This window comes from Phaethon aethereus (assembly GCF_964289735.1).
Source record: "Phaethon aethereus genome assembly, chromosome: 9".
Lineage (NCBI taxonomy): Eukaryota > Metazoa > Chordata > Aves > Phaethontiformes > Phaethontidae > Phaethon > Phaethon aethereus.
Window position 1 is genome coordinate 5619372 of NC_138585.1, and position 24370 is coordinate 5643741.

General features: G+C 42.5%; 1 protein-coding gene across 1 annotated transcript in view; it reads right to left on the minus strand.

Moving 5' to 3' along the window:
- LOC309407978 (glypican-5-like) overlaps positions 1-6413 on the minus strand; it is a gene marked incomplete at both ends in the record, with an annotated part of 392803 nt that extends 386390 nt beyond the window's left edge. The window contains one exon of the mRNA XM_082003668.1: positions 6242-6413. Coding sequence (XP_081859794.1) covers positions 6242-6413 — 172 coding nt within the window. The remainder of the gene's footprint in view (positions 1-6241) is intronic.
- Between the last annotated feature and the right edge of the window lie 17957 nt (positions 6414-24370).

Sequence of the window (24370 nt, forward strand, 5' to 3'; positions counted from 1 at the left end):
GGGCTATTTTTCTTTTACTTTCCAATTGCAATCTGATGGCAAAACTTCACTGGCACATAAGGTGCTACAGAGGAAGCTCTTGGGAGTCACCAGTATTTTAAGGATGGGTCATTTCTGACTAAGCTTGTTCTCCATCTTGAGATCCAGTTCTACACGAGAATCATCAGATCTTGAGCTGACCATTAAAAAAAATGAATTGCTACAGAGTCTTTTCAGCAGAGGCTTTTGAAAGAATGAATAGACCATGTGAATTGTAGGAATACTTGGCTCTTTCCCTCAACTCAGTTTGATAACAAGATTGTGTGTTGGGGGAGTGTAGGTTCTCTGCTGACTTTTGGATTCCTTCCCAAGACATTTACAGGAAAGGTTAATCTGAATAACTAAGCCAGTCTTCTACTCACCTGGACCAAATGCTCATGCAAGTCACCAAGGACACTGCTTTTTGAGGTTCACAGATATGAGAACTATAGATTTCCATCTGGCAATGGAACAGCAATTCCATCTTTATGAGGCACAAAGTAAGTTTAAACAGATTTTTTTGCGTATAGATACTCCCAGGAGGGCATTACAGAGTGGGCAGCTGGTCCCACATCAAACAAAAATTTAGAAGGCATGGGAAAAGAAGAGGGGAGAAAAAGATATTACCACTGGTGTGAGTCTTGCCTGCATCCACAGTCATCACCAGCTTTAGGTTAACACTTCTGGTGACAGTCTGAGCCTGGGGAGTGCCATAAAATCCCAAGACGACAAATGAAGGAAGCATCTTTACTCTAGAGGAGCTGCAGGCTGCAAAAGCATAGCTTTTCTTCTGCTCAAGACAGCTATCACAGCACGTGTGGACTACAGCCTGTGACTGCTCAGAGACTCTGGAAAGCCTGCTTCATCTCTGGGACTGCCTCTGGGTGACAGGAGTGAAGGAGGACAGCTTTCGGGTTCAGCTTCTAGTTCATAAGAAACCAAGGTCATTTCTAGCCTTTTTACTCACATAAAGAATTAAGTAGAAGTCAGCCTGAAGAAATAAAGGTATAACTCACCGATACTTCGCCTGTCTGCAATCTACCTCCCTTTCGTGGCAGCTTTTCAGCAATACCCCTCAAAGTAACATACCACGATACAGCCCACAGAAGGGGAAACTGAGGTACAATTAGCCTTTTGTTTTAGGCTATTCAGAGAGTGACAAAGATGGGAACAGAATCTATCTTGCACTGGACCAGTCCACTCCCTCCAACAGGTTAACAGTCTGTTATTTAAACCACCAAGAAATCTGTGTATCCCTAAATAAGCAAATATTAAGCATAATAGGAAGAAAATCTTCCATTATAACAAGCTGCAAGTAATGCTAAGGACATTTCACAAACTTGTTCTAGCTATCAGAATTTTCTAGAAGAAAAAGAAACCTCATGGAAACAAGATTATTTTTTGTGCCTCTCCAAATCTTAACCACCCTAACATGATTTCTAAGCATTAAAATCCAGCAACCCTTTCTCCTAGATGAACCTTTCATCCACAGTACTGAAGGCATTCCCACACAACCATGTATGCAGGTTAACAATAAACCCAAGTGTAAATTGCAGCTCACACCAGAGGATTTTAGTCATTCTGATGGGGCAAAAACTTTCCAGAGCCAATAAAGCAAGTACATTTCACATCTGGCACACACCAGACTTATAAGCGAGTTTGACAGAATGCGGCTGTGAGCAAAATGTGTTTCAGGCCTGCACCTTTACCGCAGGAATCACAGTGTTCTCATTAAGATAATAGAAATAAAGAGCTGAGTGGTAATAAGACAAAAAATAGGAAAATAAAGTGCGGTACAACCCATTTCATAATAAAATGGCTAGTTTCATAGGTATTCTTGGGTATATTCAAAAAGGGATCTAGCTCATGTTCCTTTCTCAACACGATGGGAGCTTTGCCACAGGCTGAGATGAGATGAGATCCAGTCTAATGCATACACCACATGCAGCAAGGAGCTTCTGGTAGGAATCTACGACTTTCCTGTTGCTATTCACAAAGTAAAATAGTTTTAATGCATGAATTGTTAATGCGTGTCCAGCTCTGCTATGGCATACATAAGGTAATGAAAGCTTCTGCTGATTTAAGGTGCCGGATGACAGTAAAGAATAAAGAAGCTCTTAATAGGACAAAATCTGCCCTTCAGAAATGAGTCCTTGAACACAATCTGGGCAGCTTCTGTGCTCTTTATAAAGCAAGAGAAGCAAATCATCCTTTTGGTAGTCCTCAACAAGATTATTTAGAAAGTGAAGAGTTCCTAGAACTCTCTCACAAATCACAAGTATTTTCCTAGCTTACCAGAAATCAGCCCAATTCTTCTATCTCTGCACTCATATGTTTACAGACTGGGGTTTTTTTTCCATGATCATACGCTAGTCAATAAGCAAGACAAAGAACTGAGCTTATGTAAACAGAGAGGATGTTCTCATGGTTACATGATTACCAAAGGAATCAAGAGGGCTACTTTTATTCTGATTCTGATCAATTCACTGCTGGGATGTGGACAAGTCAGACCGCAGTTGGGTTCATTCCGTTTTCCTAATGTGAAGTTGGAAAGCAGTGACAGCCAGCCACCACTGTGCTCCCTACCACGAAAAAGTCTGTGAATAAATGGAACTTTAAACACAGTCCGTGCCAGTGTGCAGTTACAGTGTAATATAACCCACAGCTCACAGGGTATCGCTAACAGCAGCCCCACGTCCTGGAGGAATACCATGCGCAGCAGAACGCGTCAGATTTGAGGTATCTAGACTCCCTGGAACCAAAGGCTTAGTCCCCTGGCAGGATTATCACAACCCTTCACTCCTGGAGACGGCATACAATTCTCTCACCAAAATGTTAACCAAGGAGCCCCTACAACAACATCCCAGCTCAGTCTGTGATAGTCAAAGTACAAGACCAGGAACGTATTACCTCATTTTCCAGTCTGGGGGAAGACACAAAAAAAGGTTCCTCTGAATCACAGCCAAGGCAGCAGTACCTTTACCTGACCAATCTATTCACTATTTGCAGCAAATTACCCTTGAAACATTCAGGTTCTTCCAGAAAAAGACTACTAAATAGCAGCACAGACTCTGCTAGTGGAGGAGAAAGTCTTACAGACAGACAAAGGAGATTTGCTACTTAAAAATTCCTGTTTGGGCCTCTTATTTGTCCCACATCAAAACACTCTTCTTTTAGTCCCGCACTTGTTAATGGGCTGGATTTGGAAAAATATCTGGTATCTTTTAGGGAAGCTATGGAAGATAAGTTTAAGAGGAGGTTTCTAGGCATCTCTAAGAGTTCTCTTGGAAAGGTGAGTTTTTCAGAAAGGTTGGTGCCAGATTCACATCACACCTTAAAACAAAGGCATGCTTTTCCCAGGAGTCTTCCTCCTTCCCCTGCCCATTCATTTTACGTAAGAGGCTAGCAGGTCCTGCCCAAGGCCGCACTCTATCTCCCTGTAGGCCACGCTGATGTCCCTCTGAGCTCACTTACCCGCTTCAGGATGACAGCACCCTGTTTGCAGGCCACACGTAACACAGCGAAGCAGCCACCAGTTCCCACGAAGCTTGTATCTGGGATCCATCAACGTGCAACTTGAACACCGCAACCACAACTAACATCACAGGAGGGTGTAGGCTACAAACTGTGAAATGAGCACCACCCATACAAGGGGACAGAAATCCTGTAAAGGGAGATAGGAAAATATACACCACCTAACAGTCTGTCTGCTGATCCCTCACCCAGCACAGGGTTGGGCCTCCCTCTCAACTGAGCTGCTCATTTTCCTGAAGGTTGTAAGAACTTAATAATGCTTAAGACTTTAACCTCTGTCAGATTCGTTGTATTAGCCTATAAATACTTGTCTTGAGATTAGCCAAGGGCTTTCAACACTTTTGTGCTTGAAAATATGTTGTAAACAGACAACAGGACTGCATTTTCTAGAGAAAACAAGCCAAAAACAACATGCAGACAACTGAGGAGCACCTCAGTGCGTGTGCAGGTCTGGACCACACGTGCAGAAGTTGGCAGGAAGCTCTGCACAGGCTTTATTCCACACTGGATTCAGCTGAGCACGCTGCTTTCCGGTGTCACCCCCAGCTGCCCACCACTCTCACCCTCTTCCATCTTAACTGACAACTGTCTGAAGTCTTCAGGGGAGATGCTTCAGCATTTCTGTGTTAAAATGCGTAACAAAATGAGCCTCAATATCCCAGAGAGAGATTGTGTGTGTGTGTGTAGAGGGAGTTGTATTAAGATATATTCACTGATAACATCTGCCAAATGAAAACACAGGAACACACTTCAATACTTAATTAAAAGAGGGCACAAGACAGGAGGCATTACTGCCTGGCAAGATATCATCAAAACACACAAGCTTTGGTGGAGCTGAGTATACTTAACGAACAGGGAAGATCAATATGTGCCACTTTTCCCCAGCTCTCCTCTGCTGCAGTCATTCTCTTCAGAAGAAACCCTTACAAGCTAAAATTTAAAAGCATATTACCTGCCTTCACCTTCTCTCATGTTATTTATTTTCTGAGAGCTTGTTATTCAATAGGAAAGTTCAATAGGACACAAGAATACAATGAAACATCTCTGAAGCATCACAGCTCTACACCTTCCTTCAGGAAGCACACAATTTTCCCCAAGTTTCATCTACAGAACTAGATTTTTTTTTTTATAGAAAACGTAAAAAAAAAAAAATCAGTTTAATTGAAGTTTGGAGAACTTCTTCCAGAAAGAGCTCAGCAAAGAGGGTTAAGCATGCATCAAAATAGATGAAAAGCCTTAGTTTACTTTTTTTTTTACTAGCTTTCATATTTAGCTCTGAGAAGTATGATCTGATGCCTATATCAGCACAAGAAAACGGTACCATAATTCAAGTTCAAAATGCCATTACTGCAAATCTTTTCTTGCCACAAAATGAGAAATGATTCCTTGCTCACAGACAACTTTACAGCTATGTGACATCTCAACTACTTTATGCAAAGCAAAGGTAAAGATCACCAGCTCTGTGCAATCATTTACAGCCATAAAAGTTGCTGTAAGAGATCAGCCCAATGGCCTATCACGTCTAGTTCCCAGGACAGAAACTCGTGCCAGAAAACATATCCAAAACTCATTTAAGATAAGAAGCCTTTCCATCAAACTCAGCAGGCTTTGAATTGAACTGCTTTAAAAAAAAAAAAAAGTGAAAAAATAATAAAGCAACAACCCAAATTGACATTTATACCACACACCTACAGGCAATTGTGCTAGAATGAGGCAGCTAGAGATTGTTTTATGAGATTGATAGTCTTTGCTTTTTTATTCCAGTTCTTGTAAACATTTTCTTAAAACATTTAAGAGTCAGAGATGTGACTTCATTATCTAGATAGATAAATGGTCATTCATAAGCATTTAATCATTTTTGACATTATAATGTACTTTATCCCCTTATAATGAATGCTACAGAGTAATGATAGAATATGCAAAAAATATTTTCTTATTAGATGTGTGTTACTTTTCCATTTCAGTGCTATCATGCATTGTTCAGGAACTGTACGGAAAGGCAAAAGGGAACACCGCTCCACTCATCAACTTCAACAACTGTTAAGCACTGCAGACTTACTACTGAGCTAAAGCAAAGGCTAAGTTCTGTTGACTCTACCCCTCCAAGGTGTTACCTCCCCGCCTTTCATTATGACAGGGCTCCCGAGTGCATCTGCAGGATAACTTCCTAATTCTGAAGTCACAACGCCCGAGGATCCCCACATCTGGTCAGGAAAATAAGCGTTCCTTAACGACTCGGTTACTAATTTGCCTTCTGAGAAAAGGATCCTTTAGAGAAGGAAGCCTCTGCTTTAAGTACTCTGCTAAGGGATCACACCGGTCTTAAACGCGGGAGAGAGAACGGGTCTGGTGCTTACGGGGCGATAAATAAGCAACACCTGCGCAACGTAAAAGCCAAGGACTCATTCTGCTCTCTTTTCCTAAGAAGTATTTTAGAATTACGTTAGTAAGAGGCACGCCAAACCCGCTTAGTGCCTCGCTACCTGCGGGGACGCCGGCGGCCGCGGAGCACCGGCGCTTCGCAGCCAGGCGCGCAGCCCCCGACGGCGGCACCAGAGCCGGGGCGGGACCCCGGGGCGCGGGCAGCGGCGAGCCCGGCCCGCCACGGCCGCTCCCCCCACCCCGCCCGCAGCGACCCGCGGCACCCCCCGGCGCGGAGAAGCCACCCCGCGGATGGGTCGGTACTGACCGGCCGTGGGCACGTCGGGGACCAGCTTGAGGGGCCCGATCTGCCGCAGCTGGAACGCCGTCCGCACTTCGTGGCAGCTGGGGGACTTGCCCGCCGCCACCCCGCCGCACAGCCCCGCCGCCGCCGCCAGCAGCCACAGCCCCAGGACGCCGCGGCTCCCGTCAGCGGCCATCTCGCACCCCCGGCGGCCGCGGGCCGGAGCGCTGCGGGGCGCGGGCCGTGTGCGGGCGGCGGTGGCGGGCGCCAGTCCCGGCGGCGGCGCTGCCCCCGCCCGCCTCCCGCGCTCCGCCTCGGAGAGTGCGGCCGCCGCCCGCCCCCGCCCCGCCCGCGGGTCCGAGCGGGGCGCGGCCGCCCCCCCCAGCGGCCTCTGCCCTAGTCGGGGGAAGGGGGAGGGAGCCCCCGGGACAGCCGCACTCGCAGTGGCCCGAGGGCTCCAGCCTTGAGCCCCGCTGAGGGAGGGGATGCCGGAGACCACGGGCGAGGCCTGGCCCCCTGACCGCGCTGACCCACGCTAGGCAGCAAAAGGCAGCCGTGGGGACTGCTGATGTACTGCTGCGGCCTCAGGGGAAGCTGAACGCAAAAGTTTTGACTTTAAGCCCTATTGGCAGGGCATCTGTTTGGTCTCTGCAGGCCCCACGGTCCCAGGCTGCAGGTCTAGGTCAGGAGAAGGGAGATGTATATACCAAGGGAGAGGCAGGCACACGGCTATCGCGGAAAGCAGCTACGAAGCACAAACAGAGCAGTAGACATAAAACCCCTAAGCACAGCAGGCTGGAGAATCACACACAGTTTGCTTCAATTCTGAAATTCCTAGCAGTGACATGGAGTCCATGGAAGAGTCTCCACGAGACAAGTGTCAACTCCAGCCAACAGTCACTAGAAAAAACACATCTCCTGTACCAACTGCATATACAAATTGTTGATTGGTATAAAAGCCAGCAGCAGTTACATCCTATATTGTTTTGGGGGACACAGACCCCTCCTGGGGCTGAAACCACCTTGGCAGCAGCCAGTGTCACAATCAGAAAGGTCTTCTACAATCTCTTCACTGCCCTAAGCATGCTTCGACATCAACTGCTTACCACACATTTCAGCACAGAATATGCTCAGCACCCATGAATAGTTTCCATTTCACAAAAACACTCAAATTTCCAGACAAGCCAAACCCAAGAAGTCTCCCACAAACAGCCTCATTTCCACAGTACCTTTCAGGCATATGGAGCATGTTACAAGCTACAAGCATTACTATTGTTTGAGTCCGTTATGTCTGATTTCTTTAAGGTTACTTGCAACCCTCAAGATGCTTCTAATTTCTCCTGGAGCAACAGGGGAGCCCACCTGCAGCTAATTTAACCATTATACATTCCCATAGGTAGCAATTGGAGGCTGATCTCAGTGCTGCAGATAGCTCCTTAAGTTGTATTTTAATAGCCAGAAGTACAACTCCTTTAAGCAATTTGCTTATTTTTTCCTATCAAGACAGCAAGAGATTAATTATTTTTTGAAAAAAAAAGTATCCAATCCAATTCAGACCATTTAACTTGTAAGCTAAAACACAAACCAGAAGAACAAGCCAGCCATATAATCAGGCTTCTGCATTCAAAAGCAGAGAAAGTCACCTTAGAAACCTCCTGCTTACCCAGGTCAGAGCTGCACCACTTTGCTCATCCTGCAGCTCTCAAAGGTCCCCACAAGAGCCCAGCACAGTGCACCCCAAAGGGCTGACCCCCAGGAAGCCCAGAGCCCATGGACACTGATAGAGGTTAGCTTTGTTTTCAGCTTGATAGGGGTTACACTGCCAGCAGGGTTTGAATTACGTACACACTCGTGCACTAACAGGATCAAACCCCAAATCGAGGAGGCACCAGGTAGATTAAAGAGACACAAGGGAATAATTGATCAGCATCGTAAGGCGCAGCACCCCGGCTGCCTACCTATTGTCCAGCGTGTGGTTTTAGGAACCCAGGGAAGAGGAACAAGTTGCCCCGGGCACATTTTGTGTAAACTCGGGCCCAGTCCTAAAAGACTTTATTCAGACAATACTCCCATTGACTTCAATGGGAGTTCTGCCAGAAAAGAAATGGCAGGATGATGGATCTGATGAATAATTTACTTGACGAATAACAGCATTATTTGGCATATACATTATTCTATGAATAGCATCTGATCAGTCCTGTGCAAGGGCCTGAGGCAGTTAATTCAGTAGGGGTTTTGCCATTGTTTTCAGTGGGTGGCAAGTTCAAATCCCAAATGGCTAATCCTTTTCTAACATGACTGTTATTTTACTGACTCATCTTTATATGACAGGTGTTCTATTTCTCACCTGTCTCTTTCAGGCGATGTTAAGTCATGTTGCTTATCTGTATTTTTTAATTGGTCCTCATATTTTTATTAGAGGACAGTCTACTACTGTTCCAGTTCCCCTCCTCTCCTCAAAATCCGGCTAAGGAATCTGAATTATACATGTACATAAATACAACAAAAAACTCAGTGTCAGTGAACGTGAACGTCCATATATGTAATACTGGTTACTTCAATACATAAGGAAACATTTATGTTTCTAATGGTCCTGTAATAACTATATTGAGAAGCATGAATTAAAGATGGACTGTTACGTTTTCCAGACTGGAGTCTCAATTTTTTTTCCCCCTCTGCAAAAAAAAAACCGTGTAGACCCCCCACATACTGTTTGGGTGTAGGTTTTTGTCTCCAATTACAGTTTTTCCTTTGTTTTTTAAATGTAGTGCAGCTAGGAGAAAGGGAAAAGTTTGAGGCTAATTTAAGAAATGAGCATTTCTTGATCACTGACATGTCTGAATACATTAAAAAATGCCTTTTTAGTTAAGAGAAATGTTCTAGAACATGCTGCTCAGAGTAATCCATGACGCTACAATTGCTGTTACCACCTTCAGTAGTCACTGGTGACATGTGTGCACACACTCACACAGCCTATAGCTAGATGCTGGCCCCCCTGACAGCCCTGCATCTGAGCTGACACTTAGCTATCACACCTCCTTCCCGACACTGCTTTGGTGACAAATGATAACCTTATGGCACCAATGAGCATGCAAGATTGCTACTTAAACTCACCGACGGAGTGTAAAGTGGGAGGCACCTTAGGTGTTTCCCCCTACAAAATGCTGATCAGACCCCGTGTCGTGTTTGGACATGACTGACTTCCCGGGGGATCGAGAACACCCACCACAGGCAGAATACAGTGGTCCCCAAGTAATTTAGGCTCTGTTTCTCCAAAACATGTGCTCCACATATAGCAGGGCAGTCAGATTGACTTTAGTGGAGGTAGACATTTGCTTAATGGCAAACACATGCTTAAGTGCTTTACTGGAAGAAGGCTACAGATAACAGAAGAGCCATTTAACTGGTTATTGTACATGACATTCTACTACATTCAATTTACTTGGAACAATCACAGTTTACCTTGTCAACAGGTGTCTCGTCATTTTAACAAATGAATATTTATTAAGCATACATCACCAAGAACTGTATCAGTACTTCTTACAATGAATAGCAATATAAACCTGCCCAAACAATCCGCTCAGTCTTAATCCTGCTAAAGTGACCACAATACTCAGCATGAGCTTTGGATGTGTAAGAAAAGCTGGGATCAGGCCTAGAAACAGGGTTTTGTATGCCTGTTGCCTCAGCCCTTCTCTTATTGAATATAGCTGGAGCTTTGCCAGCAATTTAAATGGAAGCTGGACTAATTCCCTTATGTTTAAGATAAGCTCATCTCCAACACTGGACTTTCCACCAATGGGACTTAATGGGCACAAGGTCTGCTCTTGCCAATTCAGCAGCCAGAGTGAAGCTTTACTGTATGCGTCTCAGCTGTTCCAGAAAAGCTAGTAATCTTGTCTTTAAAGCCTTATTTTTATCTTTAGAGGTCAAATTTTCCAAGGTACATGGTTTACTGAAGCACTCAGCTGACTACTCAGAAGTAAAATTAAGGGACCTGTTTGAGTCACTGGAATGAGCCCAAACCACAAGCTGATTTTTATTTAAAAACAACTTAATCAGCCTCAAAAGAAATGCAAAATCCAGAAATGCTGTCCAGAAGAATCTGTAATTAAGACAAGTTTCGTTTTTTATAATTTTCAGTTTCTTCTTCTTTTAAGTTAAATCTATTTTCTTAAGACTACTACATTTCAAGTCAGATCAAGTTTTAAATCTGAGTATGAAGTTTTAAGTATAGATTTTAACAGTTAAAAAAGTAATGCATGAAATAATCATAATTATGCCAAGACTAAAAAGCACTACTAGAAAATTATTCCTGGTAATTTTACTCAAAATTTTCTCATCCTGTTGAAGCGATGAACACTATGAAGCTAATAGAAAGATTACCAGCATAAGCCTATCTTTTTTTTTGTTTAGAGATCCCATTTCTTTCTCTTCTCATTCATGCAAAGTACTGAGCACAAGAAGAATAAGTATGCTCCCATACTATGAATTGTTTCCTGTGCTGTATGTACACCACATGGAAAAAATGTGTGCAGACCTTTTGATAGTCAGAATGTAGTATTCCTGTGCTGCCTCATTTCAGGGGTATTTTTCACTTTACCAGACAGACCTATTCAAACACACAGTTTAAAAGTGCCTGTTGTACTTTTTTTTCTGGGAGAAAGAAAAAGTCATGCCTGAAAAGCACAGATGTAAACCAGACCATAACACTAATTTTTAAAAAATTTATTAGACCACCAACCAACAAAATATCTATGAAAGAAATACAACTGGTGCAACAACCCAGCAAGTCAGGACAGCCACTAGTTAAGAGAAGACATTCTGTAGACATCGCTGAAGGGACTTCCACTTTCTCATCTTTTTCTATTATTTCCTTTTAATAGGGTGAGAGCAACTATTTTGGTCCAGACCAAAAATCCTTTAGCCCATTGACTTGTCTCCTCTGGCAGAGATCAGACCTGCTAGACTTATTGAAAGATTACGCCACGTGCAATGTATCAGAGTTCTCTCTCTCTAGATCACAATTTAACATCACAGATTATAATGCAGTAATACAAAATTACTCAGAAATACAGCATCTCCCTGGGCTGATAACCGACAATCCACGAGGAACCCTATATGAAGGTGACTGCATGGTAACCAACAATTTTCCCATCTCAGTAACACCAGCACATTCTTTTTGAATTCTTCTTCTGAATGCATCCTGGTCACTGAGCAGCTGAGGAGATGAATATAACTCTTTGCCCTTATCTGCATGGCTCAGCATACAAATTAATTTAACTGGGACAAGCAAGAAGGTTCTGAACTTAACTCGTGTGAGAAGCTGCCACATAGCCCAAGGGAAATCAAGTAGCTTACTCAGGGAGGAAGGGTTGCATAATGTAAGCAGAAGTACCTAGCTCTAGTTTCACATAGTTCAAAGGACTAATAACGGAAACAGGTTTCATATTAACAAGTCAGTAACTTACTGTGCACCTTTCAGAAGTTCCTCCTCCCGACAACATGAAAGTAGTATCCCAGTGAACACCAAGAATTCACAGCTGGTTCCACAAACACCAGCACCAAGCTCACAGCACTAAGGATTATAGTATAGGGACATCCCATCTGCCTCCATAGGAACAGTTCAGGTCTGAAAAATAACACAGCACTGCAACAAACCCGTAGCTAATAAGTGGCTGTCCAAGAGGCCTGCTGTCCTAAGCCATGCGGTGGCCTTAGCCTGGGTTAGCAATAGCTTGAGCTTCTCTGCCTTGCCTTTCCCACAGGGTTCAGGCAGGCCCAGGGGAGCAACCAGACAGGTGCCTCATTAGCCAGAATCTACTGACATTGTAAGGATGACTGTCATTGCCATTCAGTTCTTGGTGGAGCACTTCCAAGCACCACATTCGCTTAAAACACTGAACTTGATAAACAATATGTTGCTAAGAGAACATTTATAGAAAGTAAATTTTGCTCTCCAGAATGGTCCAACAGGCTAGATGCACAGGACAGAGGAGTACATGAACTGCACTGCAGATTGTGAGGGGACATACATGCTCTGTCAAGCAGCTGTAATGCAAAGCAGCCACCCCCTTAACTCCAACAAAATTTGCACTTAGGGCTTCCATAGAGACAGACATACAGAATCGCATTTCAAGTGCCAGATTTAACCTTAAAAATACACATCAAAAGCTGTCTGTAATTTCTGATAGCCTTACAAGAACTCCTGGCTGTTCTCTCCCCGACAGGTAAAAAAGTCACAGTATGTTGGACTTGGTTAACCAAAATTTTTAAAGAACTCAAAACAGCTTCTAAAAATTCAATCTGTTCTTGGAAAATAGTGTCCTTATTCAATGGCTTATGGTATGGAACAAGTCCATCTTCCAAAAGTACTATTTAATAAAAAATTAAAAAGATGACATAATACTTATAATAGAAGTATGCATAGCATCATTATAATACTTTTAATAGCTTTTTCTAGCAGGACAAAATGGCCCAACTTTCATTCATCTAGCTGGGCACTTGGAAAAAGATGATTTTTAACTATGTGTCAGAATTTGAAGTTAATTAAAACTAATTGCCCACCATGCTGTAAGTGATGCCACTGCATTTTCAAATAGCTCTGTTTCCATGAGATGATTTACTTAACACTGGTGTCTCTCATTGTCTGAATTCTGGGTTTGCCTTAATTACAGTGTTCAAGTTGTTTATCTTTCCTTTTTGCCTTGCAACTTTACACAAAAGGTCATAAATAGCAAAGTTCATAGCCAAGATTGACACTTTATCAACATGAGGAAAAGCATCCTGGAATATAAACTAGTTTATCAAAATAAATGAACTCATCTGACATGTCACGTTACTGTTCCCACTAGCCACCATTTTCTGTCCTCAAAATACTTGTTTATGTGTTCAGCTTTGTGGCAAAACTTTATAGGTCAGAACCACTGTACTTTTTTGCTGGTACAGCAGCATTCATTATCTTTACCACACAGGTATGAAGTAAATCTCTGAGAACAAACATAAAACCATAAAACATATTGCTGCTACTCCCCCACATCACTAGCATATTTGCAGACCTTTTCAACTTTTTGTGTGTCCAGAGTGCAAGTCTCCACACGCTGGATCACATAAAACAGTAGTACCTCCTCCAGTCAGTCATGGGGAGGGTATGAAGGATGCAAACCCAGGGTTAAATAAGGGCAAACAAACCCAGGCACCAGTTTCTGCAGCTGTTATCCAGCAAGAGGGGCTGGAGGACTGCAGCAGATGGGGATTATGCCTGGAAGAGTATGGGAAAGGGAGGAGGAGAAGGCTCTGGATTTCCAGCATGACACAGGTTGAGTCTAGTGAAAAAGCACAACCCTTCCTGCAACTACGACAAAAGCAGGCTGGTTGCCACCAGACTCATATATGGCATGGCTCATATTATGTATTAGCACATGTGCCTTCAACTCCTAACTTCCCTGCCATCTGACACCTGCAAAGGATGCTAGGACCAAATTTCTAGGACTGCTGCCAGCCTCATGTCACCCCACTTGCAAACCCTGATGCTGATCATAATGCAGGATCCCATGGAAAGCCCTCTCCACAGCATAAGAGTCACTCCTTTCCCTACAATTTAGTTGTAGAGGTTACATCAGGGGACCCAACAACACACCTGTGTGAAGTTTACCAAGCAGCCACATGCAGCATCTCCCTTCATCAAATCTCCAGTCAGCACACACAGCATCATGAGCACCAACCACCAATGGGGAGTCCAAGTAAGTCCTGAAGATAACTTTTGTCATTATAGAGAAGATATTATAGAGCACCAGCTGCTGTATAATTATATTTTCTAGCCTAAGAACATGCCTTCAAACTTAAACACACAAACTTGCCTCATTCACAAAAGTCAAATCCTGCCCAAACCCATCCCAAGTGCCAAGAATCCTTGAGCTTCACAGAGCAGGTGGTGGTCAGACAAGACAGGCAACTCACTCTGTGGACAGCCATCAGCTTGCCTTACACTTTTGGGTAAGAGCCTCTGCAAAGCTGCTCAGCACAAGCCATCCAAGACTTGCATAGAGAGCCACTGGGTGTATGAGCTGCTGTAGGGGAGGACTGTGTTAAAAAATGCTGGCATGGAGATAGACCATCATTTACCAGTAAAATCTGCAGTGCAGAGAGGAACAAACTGACAGACATGAAAAAAGCACCACATTTCACTAAGTCCAACTTCCAGATGTTAGACCCATACTATACTTCTAGTCTACTTCATAATGAAGGGTAACAGCAGCTTGATAGCCTGCAGGCTGAAATAGCAGAACAGGCACAAGTCACTGCTGAAATATGCCTGGGAAGTTTGCCTGTGCAGTTTGAAACACATTTGTTTCAAATGCTATTCAAAAAAATTCACACGGAAGAGAACTTTTTCTAATTGGCATTCGCTGTTGTCAGTTTTAGACAAACACCCTTGGCTAAAGATCCCAGTGCTGAAAAGTCTATGATAAACATTTCCAATAGGAGAATTCTGGAAAAGAAACCTGCACTTCAAGAAAACTGCGATAAGCTTCCTGGTTCTTCAATGCTGGGGCACATCCAGTGTCCTCAATTTCCCTCTGGCTCAGCAACCGCCCAATGCATTCACTCCAGATGGACTTCTAGAGGTGTCCCTCAGAGCAAGAGCTGGAAATGGTGGAATTGGGCAGGTCTCTTGTCTAACCTGCCCTGCAGGATCTTTGTTAGGGCAAATGCTCAACACCTTTGCAAACTGAGCAAGTGTGATACAGAACCAGAAAAAGCAGCACACTGGGCTACACTTTAATGTACGTTACGTGTTAGATGTCCACTATTTTTTAACAACTACATTTAAAAACTTTTTTTTTTTTGTTAAATATTGAAAGTCGGTTTTTTTCTGTTTTGTCTTATACCATAGTTACCTGTAGATCTAATGCAAGAGAAATCCTGGAGCTGAAAAGTGTTTTTCAAAATGAGCGAACATGAATGCAATGGCTCAGTTAAATTTGTGTGTCAGTGCAAGGTTTTCCCTGTTGGTTTTGTTCATGAGTACCGCAGCAATTGCTGCAATTCTTCATATAAGTCACACAGGGGAATTGACCCCTTAGCTCCAGTCCTACTGGGGGACCAATTCTTATCAAAGTCCACTGATCTCAGTAAAACTTTCCCGCCCCTGTTGCAACAGGTCTATATTAGTGGTTCTTTCCAGCAGATCAGCTGTTTAAATCGCAACTCATTTGGGGAGGCATCTCTGCAGCTTCTTAGCAACACAGATTTCATGCCGCTTCGATGAACAGAGGGTGTAACAAGCAATGACAAAACACCTCACTTGGAGGTCAGTCTGCTGCCACCCCTCCCTCATCACACCCTGCTCTCCAGGATGCCGAGCAGGTCCTGGCTTCGTCCACTAGACACTGAATTTTTCCATGCACATGACTAATCTCTCTTCTCCAAGAGACTGCTGGAAAAAGCAGATGAGCCCTGAGCAAGTATAAATTAATGCTGACATTTGCTGGAATAATGTACTCTCTTGAGCCTCTGCATCTATGACGCCAACAGAGGCTGCTGGCGACATGAGTTTATATGCACCTTTCTGCTAAATCGGAGCATCATCTGCACAAATCAAGCACTTGGGAGACATCATGAGATTTGTGATGGTCCCTGGAGGACTCCAGGTCTGTAAAGCCATAGCTTGATTCTTAGCTATCTATTCTCACTGACTGCTGGGAATTTCTTAAAGGCAATTTTTAGTGACAAAACTGAGGATAAATCCCATCCACATTTCACAAGGTAACAGGCAAGCTTTGTTTGACTTTGATGTACAGACTACTCAGTAGTGATAGCACTACTTACTATACACAGCTCACTTTCTTCCTTCAAAAACAAGTCCAGGGCTGGTTATAAGTGGTTTTCTGCCCTGCACAGTAAATCTGGAACAAATGGGGGCCCCAAAGATGTGATGCCTGCCTTCCTCAAGTTCTTCACATGGTTGAAGAGTTGAATGAATCAGGATTTACCTACCTAGTGGCAACCACGTGCCTGATCCAAGACTCCTTAAACAGTGCAAAACTCCTGTGACCCCAGGGAGCTTTGGGACAGGTCTGCTGTAGACTGGTGCTCCTGTACATGTCTCTGTATGGTCAGAGGCGAGACAAGGGCTCATGCCACGCTGTAACTCACAAGGATGAAACCTGCTTTCTGCTCTGTTTTCAGACCAACCCCTTACGGAAAAGCCTACAGGAACCTTTGGCCTCCAAGGCAGCAGTTACAGCTCACTGGGAGGACCTTGTCCTGAAGCTGGGGATGCTGGGGTTTATACACTTCCACCAAGCCACAGTTCTCCTCACTAACTGCCATGGCACTGTGTGTGAAGTCAGCATGCAAGAATTTAGCCCTTTCAATTATGAGTTTAAGGAATAAATCATTTAGCCAAGAAAAAGCCTTAAAAGTCATCAGTAAACTAGATACTAGGGCCTAGTATATACTCACAACCAGAATTTGCACTTAAAAGCTATTAATATGTGGCAGCCTTCTTTGTGAGGGAAAAGGTAGAGAGTGAGATTTATTTTATTTAGCTCTGATATGCCACTTAAGCTGTGGCATGCTTCATTCGCTAAAATGGAATATAATATGTCTTTGTATTGAATTATACTTGGGTTGGTTATTAAATGAAAACTATTATTCCATTATAGCTGTAAGAAATGGAAATGCTGCATATGGCTGTGTGCAATCCATTAACTGGCTTATGGAGCCAAAGACCCTTCAGAGACCATTACAAATCCATCTGATGTCCCCCTCTGCCAGATTTTACACACTGATATCTGCACTAGATGCAAGAAGCATAAGACTCTATAGAACCACTATTACTCAGGCTTTATACACTGTTTGTGCCAAAGACAAAGAATATTCTAAGCTCAAACTTATTCCTCATGTATCGTTTTTAGGTAAGTATGTGATACCTGGAGAAAAACCCAACTATCCCAGTCAGAATGCATCATGTTAAAGAGTATTCACAGACAGCTGATTTGCATCAATGTCCACCTTAACTTGCCTCTCACAAGGCAACGATTAACCTAGTACAGCTCTGCTTTGGAAGGGAAGGAAAAAACCTGCACCTTGGAGATATTTCTAAAGGCACAAAGAGGGAATAAACAGGAGAGTTGCCTTAGTTGACTAACGGGCGCCTTTGCAAATCTTCCCCAAAATTCCTTCTGGTATATGATCTTTTTTATCAAGCATGCCATTTTTTGTGTGCAGAACCTTTAACATTGGAATTATTTACAATGATTCAGCATGATCACTTGTTTTTGCAGTATTCTTTGAAACAATCATCCAGCTATGGGTCTGCATGGATCATGTTTAAAAAGGTCATGTTTATAGTGTGAAATCAACCTTTTGTAATTCCCTTAGTATCATCTAATGTGGGAGGGCAGCTTGCATTTAAAATGACACAAAGATGACACCCAAAAAAATACTAATTAAAAGCAAAAGTTTGATCCAAGTTTCAACTGGGGATGTTTCACTACCCAAGTCTTTCCTCCTCTTTTTATTTTGCCAAGAGAATTTTCCAAGCTATTTGAAGCAATCAGTTCTCTTTCTCAATTATCCATTATACACTCACCAACTTGCACAAGTACTCAGAAAATTTTACCTGAAAAAATGTTTATCACAGAACAAGATCTCAGCTACCTGTGCCTCTGCAGGGACAGATTGACAGGTCTCATGAATATGTGATACAGAAGCTACATAGAAAATGGATTGTCACCAAAAGATGGAAAAATCCTCCAATGAGTTGCAAGTAGCCAGATATTTTGTACAGAGCAGCATTCAGGCAAGGATAAGCACAGAAAAGGAACACCCTTTTAAAGGGGGGCAAGATGGGGAAGCCAGATCTAAGCCATTGAAAATGGACAGCTGGCTCGTTTTGACACCATTCAAGATAGCACTGACCAGCTATTTTCTGATGTTCAGAGGCCCTTTCTTACTAACATCTAAAAGGTAGCGAAACACAGAAAACAGACATGAGGAAGAACCAAGTAAAAATTGTGAGGTGCTTGGAGAACAATAGCATCTACAGCCCGGTATGCTGGCCCTTTCGTTGCCAGAGCTTTCAAATATGTCTTTACTTAAGACAAAATCCTATGTAGTTAGTACATTTTCTGGCAATAGAGTGAAAGCTGATGTACTAAAAATGCATGACTCATGCAGGCTGTTACATTTCATTTCCTCCTGAGTAAAGACAACTTCTGTCGTCTTTGTCTTAGGGCCAACATTTTGGATAATCTACTTTTGACAGTTGCAGCCCTAAGCAAGTTGAGATTTCTCTCTGGGCTGGTTCCCAACCCCTCTTCCGAACTGAATGCAAATGCAAAAAGCTGATGCGATTCCTCAAAAGCGTGAGGTGGCTATGCGATGTGTGTGGGCTGCCTTAGCCAGGCCGTAATTCATTATCAAACTAGCTGATCTGAATGACTACCACCACGCACACAGGGATTCACAGGTGAGTTGTGACAACAAAAATATCTTTTTGGCAAGCCTGTTATGATCTCTCATAGCTCAGCACAGAAGTCAAAAGACAGCCCCAACTGCAATGTATCCAGTCTAGCTTACAGGAATGAGCTCCGAACTACAGGAGACAGGAACACAAATTTTTGGTTTGAGGATTGTTTTTGGGGTTTTTTTCCCTATTTTTGTTGACTTGCTATTACTGGGGCACTGTTATTTCAAGTTACACTGCACTCCACCACCAGGAATTTTCCTGTGGACTCCTTCCTTCGTTCAGTAAGTTCATTCAGAAGAGCTGAGAGCAGATGCTTACACAGAGGTGATAGAGGAGGAAAACCTGCCGAACTTGGCAGCATCTAAGAGCATCTGGTAGCAATAACACATCAGGGATTGCTATTTGACTTAAAGAGACTCTCTTCCTAAAGCAATCTGCTACAGAAAACCCTTCCCACAACTGGCTACAAGAGCTTGACAAATCCCATTTCTTTCTACTTTTTCCATTCTCTTCAATACCATGTCAAGCTCGTGGCCAAAAGGGATCTTCATTCCATTCCTCATAGGTGAAATATATGAGGCACCTGCTTTTTTTTTTTTTTATCAGCACCAGTGGTTTTGAAGAAAGGAGAATAGTGATGGGAAATAGGAGATAAGAAGAATCAGAGCACCCCGGAAAACTATCCAGAAAATGTGCTCGATGGAAAACATCTTGCTGGAAACAGGAATGGGACATTATACAGACTGCTAACTCATGTTCATGGCAGACATGCTCTTTCTAGGCACATTTAAGGTCCTACTGATGTCTGATCAGTTCAGGCTCCCAAGCCCCTTCCTAGAACTCTTGAAGAATCTAAATGTATTTTTTAATGCCCAGGCCAAAAATCCAGGCAGCTGCTAGTCATACCCACTCCAAATTCTTTTAATAGAGTAATTTCTTTTAATTATATAATTATAACAATTATTCTTTTAATAGGATAAGTCACCTCTATTGATACCTCAAGCTCACCCGTGACAAAATAGGCATTAAAGCAGCGCTTCCAGGACAAGAGTATTCTTTATGGCAAGCTGCCTGCACTGAATCATTTTTCCTAGTTTTATTTCCTTTCTGGACTTTTCCCTCCCAGTACTTGTTTCATAACAAGATGAAAGTGTACAGAAATTTGCAATCAGGACTTCCACAGCTGTTCACTGCAGCAGGGAAACCATACAAATGACTCCCTCCTGTCTCCCTTGCTATACCATCATAAATCTGCATTCCCATTTCCCCTGGCACAAAGACAGTGGAGTTTACTGAAAAATGCCAGGGCCAAGAGAACCAGCTCTCATCCTTATTACTGTCTGACTGCAAGACAAGAAAACTGCTTTGGTAGGGCACAGAGGCTTTGGAGGTCTCTTTGCATAGGGCCAGGCAACTGTGGAATTGCAATTAGCTGTCAGAAATGGGCACACAGGGGCTGCTTCTGGTTTTCAGATAATTGCCATCTTCAGAGGGAGCCTCCCTCTGTTAGGAAGCACCACACAGAAAAAAGCACTGTCACTAATTTAGAATCCCACCTGAAAAAGGTTAGGAATTCCACACAAAACACAAGATTTCAGCAAGCTGGGGCAAAGCTCCAGGGGGAGGTAAAAGTTCAAATAGAAACATAAAACTTGCTATTAAAAGGCAAAGCCAGTTCAAAGTATTTCATATGCAGAAAGATTCAAGCTGTAAAAAACTTCTTCTAAGGACACAATCCTCTTTTGATTAGGGCAGTAACTAGAGAAGGATGCATCTACCCCTCAACACTTCTTGACAAACAATCATTTGAATTGCATTTTTTTTTAGGAGGGTAGCTTCTCCATGCAGCAAACAGTCCAGCCTCAGCTATCAATCCACTTCACTGCCAGCTGAATAATAGAGTCGATATCAACAGAAGCAGAACTGGACCAGAGTCAAGGATCTTGGTACTATAAACGTCACATTTTAAACATGGTATTTAACTGCTATTTAGTTGTTTAACAAGAAACTAGATTTTTTTCCCCCCATTTTAAAAAAACTAAATATCAGTATCTGTGGTTGAATGCTATGCATGAATTCTTGAGCATTTCCCATTCAGAGAACACCACTGATTTATTTGTTTCTATTAGTTTTTTAGCTTTTTTGTAGTTACAACAAAAAAACCCTTTCCGTTCAAAAGCCAGACCTTCTCTCCAGGTGACAAAAAGCTAATGAACTGAAAATGATATATAAGAAAAGCCACCTACAAACAGAATTTTTTCCAATTGGTTGATGAACGGCATTCTGATATAGCCAAGTTTTGCATTAGAAACAAGGCAGAATTTCTGCTAATAAAAATATAGTTTAAATAATGACCATTAATTTCAGCAAGAAATTTGCTTAATGCTTTAGGTTAGCGATATAGCTATGTAATTTCCTCATTAGATCTAGTAAGTCCTTTTGTGGGCACCACGATGAGATAAAACACATGATATACAAATAAATCAGAAAAGAATTACTGAATACTTATTTCTCCAGGGACACTGAAATTTCTCATTAAAAGAGGGCCTGGTTGCAAAGAACAAATCCATATAACAAATTAATATACTGTTGATCAAACATGTGGAATATATGCAGCAATATTATAAATATGGATTTTATGCATCACTATACAGAATACGCAATGAAGCCTCTGCTTCCCACAAACGTAACAAAGGAATAAACATGTTGCAGGAATGGATTTATTGCACAAAATTCCACATTTAAGAGGTCTCCAGAGCAGTATTATATGCTAGGTACACTCTGATTGATAGCAGCTTCCAGTACACCTCTTTATCCCCTAACATATTTCACTATCAAAGCTACAAATGATTTTTTTCCCTGTTTGTCTTTCTTCCATTCACTGACAGTTGAAACACTTCTAAACAATGACAGGAAGTTTCTGAAAATCCTTTTTCAGTTTAAAAAGGTTATACTTTCATAGATTTCTAAGGCATTCCTGCTTATGAAGTGTGCAGGCTCCACCCACCAGTAAAGGAATCCCACACAACAGAAGAAACTTAAGCAGTCTTTTGGAAAATGGGTTGTGTGCAAGGAATCACAGAACAGCCTCGGATCCAATGCCCAATAAAAGTCATGGGAATTTCTTTACCAAGTCCCACAATCTCCAGATGATCCCATTTTCCTTACAAGAAAGGCATTAGGGGTAGCCACTTAACAGAAAGTTGCATAGCACCCATCTTTTCCTACGGAAGAAGGGTATGTTCCCCACAACTCCAGCTGGATCTTACTTGAGTTTCTGAAAGAGCCCTGTTCCCACAGAACCGTTAGGAAAAGTGATCAGCTCTATGCCACTGTTTTTAAAGCAAATCTCCCTTTTGAAACTTATGACACACAGTAAGTCATTGTTATCTAAATGGGGTTTTAGTATGGTTTTTGTAGTATTTTCCTCATATATTTGAAGCTTTGCTAAAAAAAAAAATCAATCTGTAATGCACCTTTAACAACAACATGAGCTCATTTATTAACTTAAAAATTAAAATCTGACAGACACCTGCATGTATGCTCATTGAGGACCCTGTTACTGGCTTTGAAACCACTATCGCTACTTGTGAGGCTGGGCATAAATCCTCTCAGCTGCAGAACTGGAACCTACAGAGTGGACAAATATTGTGCGTAGCAGCTTTCAGACACATTGTACCAATTTATTCACAAGTCTAAAGCAAAATCTGTTCTAATTGCATTGAATCAGCCTCACTTCCTTTGAAGACACCAGTTTCATGTCAAACCCTGGTAACTGAACATCATTTGTTTGTTGTTTGTATTGAAATGAAGTGCTAACTAGTACATCTCCTGTTAAAGAAAGAGTGGCACCGAGTAATTCTAATCAGTTCCTTTATGAGAAAGTCTGTTTCCCTTCTGCCCATGTTTGCTGTCTGCATGCTAATTCACCCTTGCTTAAACATGCAATGCTGTCACCACTTATCCAAGTAAACCTGTTTCTTTTTTTTAAACAACATTAAGGCAGGTATTAAATAGTTTATGCGTCTGGATTGCATTGTTCCCGAGATAGAGACATACGTACATATATAAACGCCCTCATATGTCAGTGTAAAATATGTACTTGCTTTAACTACACTGTACAATTACTTATTTCCTGGAGTTAGAATATATGAAAATTACTCAGGCTCCTCTATCTCATGCAATATGCCGCCAGTTACTAAATTCACTAGAGAAAACCTATGTCCTACTGCCCTACATTAAAGACCTGCTAATTAATTACAGATATTCTTCCAGGATTGTGTTCTGGATCAATAGGAGGAAAAAAAAGTGCCCCATACTTTCCCTTTGTTTTTACACTTCCACACCACAGCTAATGGCTCTTGTATGGAAACCCTATGCTGAATGTAATGAGATGCAAGACTCTTCTGCATCCATGGTTACTATTTACTAACAAAACTGATGATGTCAGGAATTTAATTAGGTTGTTTCTAGCACAGAGATTTTAAACCATGCAATCATTATAGTGTCTAATCTTTTCTTTGTTTGGATTTTATAAAAAAAGTAAAGCCCAAACTAAACACCATTCCTCTGTCACAGAAAGCTGAGCTTCTCAGGGTTTGCTAGGCATAACACACTAACAGGTTTAAGAGTAATTAACACAAGCTATTCCACACACTACTTTTTCAAACCACAACCACAGCAGCAACCGCCACTAGCAGTGTTGTGCTTCAAGATTGTACCAGTGTTTTTATTATAAATCCTTACTTTCAAGATTTATAACTTGGCCATAAAAATGAGCTTCAGGCTAAAATTTGGAATACAGGCTCAAGCAATTAATTTTTAACACCAAAGTTGCTATAAACCAGCATACCGTTGGGATACATTAGGGTACCCCTTGTCCCCATCACTACAGAGCAGGTACAGGGGCTGGAGAGATGACCCCATGTCTGTCTTGGCACAACCTAGCCTTCATCCATCTAATTGTGGGTGCTCCTGTCCTGCTGAAGCTGGCTACTGCCCTGGGCACCTCCCATACATGAGACACTTCCCCCCCACCCCCCCCAACTCCCCCACTGCTGGAGGCTGAATAGCCTTTGCTGGGAGCAAAACTCTTTCTTGGCCTCAGAGAGGATCAAGTCCAGAGGTCAGTGTTTGAAACAACAATGATCTCCCATATGTTCCTGCCATGGGGAAGCCCTTTCCCAAGGTCCAGCAGTTCCTTAGGGAGTCAACAATGAAGCCACCAAGCACAAGGTAGCCGATTTCAAGAATCCACTTCATCTGTGATTTGAGCAAGGTTTGCTTTCAGAGCATGATGAGGAGATAAACTGCAGTCACTCGTATGCTTACTTATATTTTTTTGTCAAGTCTTTACAACCCTCAAAGATCCTGGGGCCTGACTATGCTGGTCTTCAGTAGGAGGACCACCCTGTCATGGTGCTGCTGCCTGCAACAGCAACATATTAAAGAAATAAAGGGAGCAGTCAGAGCACCTCCTACACCCGGTCACCCCTGCCAGCTCAGCTCACAAACCCAGACCACTCATTACTGGAAGGTGGAATAATCGGAGTTATGCAGCCTGTCCTCAACCAGTGAACTACAGGATTTTCTCTAGAGACTGGCTGCAGGATTATGCAGGATTACCACCAAGCAAGAAAGTACAGGTAATTAATATTTGTTACATTCTCTGTACT